The sequence below is a fragment of the Henckelia pumila genome, chromosome 2 (genome assembly GCF_033568475.1).
Source record: "Henckelia pumila isolate YLH828 chromosome 2, ASM3356847v2, whole genome shotgun sequence".
NCBI lineage: Eukaryota > Viridiplantae > Streptophyta > Magnoliopsida > Lamiales > Gesneriaceae > Henckelia > Henckelia pumila.
Genome location: NC_133121.1, coordinates 167114327 through 167116882, shown reverse-complemented (window position 1 = coordinate 167116882; position 2556 = coordinate 167114327). Strand labels below are relative to the sequence as shown.

Sequence of the window (2556 nt, the reverse complement as noted above, 5' to 3'; positions counted from 1 at the left end):
TTTCAATAGTTAATTTCAAATCTCAAAACCTCTTTTATTTTATTTTAGTAATTTTTATAACACGATAAATTTCACTTTTCTCGTGGCAACGATCCTTACTCTCACTACTGCATATTTTATTTATCTGAGTTGAGTCGGGTAATTTGGGCGCGACACAACTAAGCGCTACCAAATTTTGGCGCCATTGCCGGGAAAGACGTTTAATTTATTTTGTTCTTTTATTTTTTATTTTTTAGTTTTTATTTTTTTTCCTCCAGTGCTTCTCGGGTTTGTTAATGCTTTCAGGTGACTCTTCAGAAAAAGAATTTCCATACGACCCAGAGATAGAAAGAACTTTGCATATGCGAAGGAGAGAAGCTCGTAGGAAACAAGAAGAGGACGAGCTACAGGCTGAAAATCTTACAAGAGCAATGGCTGACAATGCGAATCTTAGTCTGAGATAATTGGGCACTCCTGATCTAAATCAGCAACCTTTATGCATTACTTTTCCTACTCTAGAAAATAATGCTACATTTGAGTTGAAATCTGGATAAATTCACTTACTGCCTTCTTTTCATGGTCTCGCAAGTGAGGATCCGCACAAGCACTTGATGGAATTTCATGGGGTATGCACGAGCATGAAACCCCATGGAGTAACAGAGGAGCAGATCCAACTGAGAGCCTTTCCATTTTCGTTGAAGAATGCTGCAAAGGATTGGCTATACTACTTACCTCCTGGATCCATGACTACTTGGACAGAGATGAAGAGAATTTTTCAGGAGAAGTACTTCCCAGCATCTAGAGCAGCAAACATCAGAAAATATATCTATGACATCATGCAATTTACTGGGGAATCACTTCACGAATATTGGGAGTGGTTCAAAAAGCTGTGTGCTAGTTGTCCGCAACATCAGATAACTGAAAACCTATTAATTCAATATTTCTATGAAGGTTTGTTACCTCATGATAGGATTATGCTAGATGCGGCCAGTGGAGGAGTTTTTGTGCACAAAACTCCAATACAAGAAAGGAATTTGATCTAGAACATGGCTACCAATTCTCAGTAATTTGGTACCAACAGAAGTGATCATGCACCAAAGAAAAATAGTGAGGTAAATGTCTCTTCCCTTGAGCAACAATTGATCGAACTGACATCTCTTGTACGTCAAATGGCTGTAGGGAATGGACAAACTGCAAAGGCATGTGGAATTTGCGTTGCAGTGGTACATGCTACTGACATGTGTCTCACACTTCAAGAGGATTCAGTGGAACAGGTGAATGCTACTAGCAGATTTCCTGGACCTCCACAGCGGAAGTATGATCCATATTCCAACACATACAATCCTGGTTGGAAGGATCATCCAAATCTTAGATACGGAAATCCTCAGGCGAATCAACCTGGACCTCAGGCACAACCGCATAATCAAGCTTATAGGCCACAGTATCCTCCACAACAACAACAGCGTCCTTAGATTCCAACGCCAGGTGAGTTTCTTGAAAACATTGTCAAGGATCTTGCAATTAATACTTTAAATTTTCAACAGGAAACGAGAGCAAGTATCCAACACTTGAACACTCAGGTGGGACAATTGGCAACCGCAGTTAACAGGTTGGAATCACAACATTCTAACAATTTACCATCTTAGACTGCGATGAATCCAAAATAAAATGTAAGCGCCATAACTTTGAAGAGTGGAAGATAGTTGAAGGTTCATGAAAAACTGGTACAGAATGAAGATGTGAAGGAATCCAAGGTAGAGGAGAATGAGCTTAATCACGAGGATACACCAAGAGGTAAGTTTCCTCCTCTTTCTAAATATAAACCTGTAGCCCATTTTTCCCTTGCATTGAAAGATTCTAGGAAAGATGAAGGTATTAAGGGGTTGTATGAAACTTTTCATAGATGTGAGGTAAATATTCCATTGTTAGATGCTATTAAGCAATTACCTCACTATGCTAAGTTTTTGAAAGAATTATGTACTGCGAAAATACAGCATAATTGAAGGGATGTAAAAAAGTTGAACTAGGAGAACAGGTTTCTGCCGTGATTTGGAGAAAGACACCTGAAAAATGCAAGGATCTAGGTATGTTTTCAATTCCTTGTAAAATAGGAGATGTTCAGCTTGATACGGCCATGTTAGATTTAGGAGCATCAATTAATGTCCTGCCATATTCTGTTTATGCTTCCTTAAAACTAAGGTCTTTGAATGAAACTGCAACTGTTATCCAGATGGCTGATAAATCTACTATTTATCCTAGGCGTGTGATAGAGGTTATTCTTGTGCAAGTTGGTAATTTGGTTTTTCCTGCTGATTTTTATGTGCTTGACAAGACAAACAATGATTTTAAGAGCCCAATTTGCTAGGAAGACCATTTCTTAAAACTTCAAAGACTGTTATAGATGTTAATAATGGTACTCTCACTATGGTATTCGATGGGGAGATTGTTCAGTTTAATAATTTTTATAACCTGAATTTTCCTAATTGTGAAAGTGCTGTTAATAATCTTGATATCAATGATTACTTGTCACAAGAACACAAGAAAGTTGTGAATGAGTGTAAGTTTAAGGAAGTAGTA

At 37.9% G+C, this 2556-nt stretch overlaps 1 protein-coding gene across 1 annotated transcript; it reads left to right on the top strand.

Annotated features, from left to right (window-relative positions):
• The first annotated feature begins 617 nt into the window (after nt 1–617).
• LOC140878898 (uncharacterized) lies at nt 618–2344 on the top strand. Its single transcript, XM_073282523.1, has 5 exons — nt 618–930; nt 1159–1420; nt 1524–1536; nt 1710–1889; nt 1985–2344. Exons 1-5 carry the CDS (start codon nt 618–620, stop codon nt 2342–2344), a joined length of 1128 nt encoding a protein of 375 aa, XP_073138624.1.
• Nucleotides 2345–2556: the final 212 nt, after the last annotated feature.

Excerpts from the sequence above, each read along its gene's own strand:
- LOC140878898 (XM_073282523.1), top strand. The coding sequence starts at position 618 with ATGAAACCCCATGGAGTAACAGAGGAGCAGATCCAACTGAGAGCCTTT. Across the intron at positions 931-1,158 it reads AATTCAATATTTCTATGAAG|GGAATGGACAAACTGCAAAG; the intron begins GTTTGTTACCTC and ends AAATGGCTGTAG. Across the intron at positions 1,890-1,984 it reads AAACTTTTCATAGATGTGAG|GGATGTAAAAAAGTTGAACT; the intron begins GTAAATATTCCA and ends GCATAATTGAAG.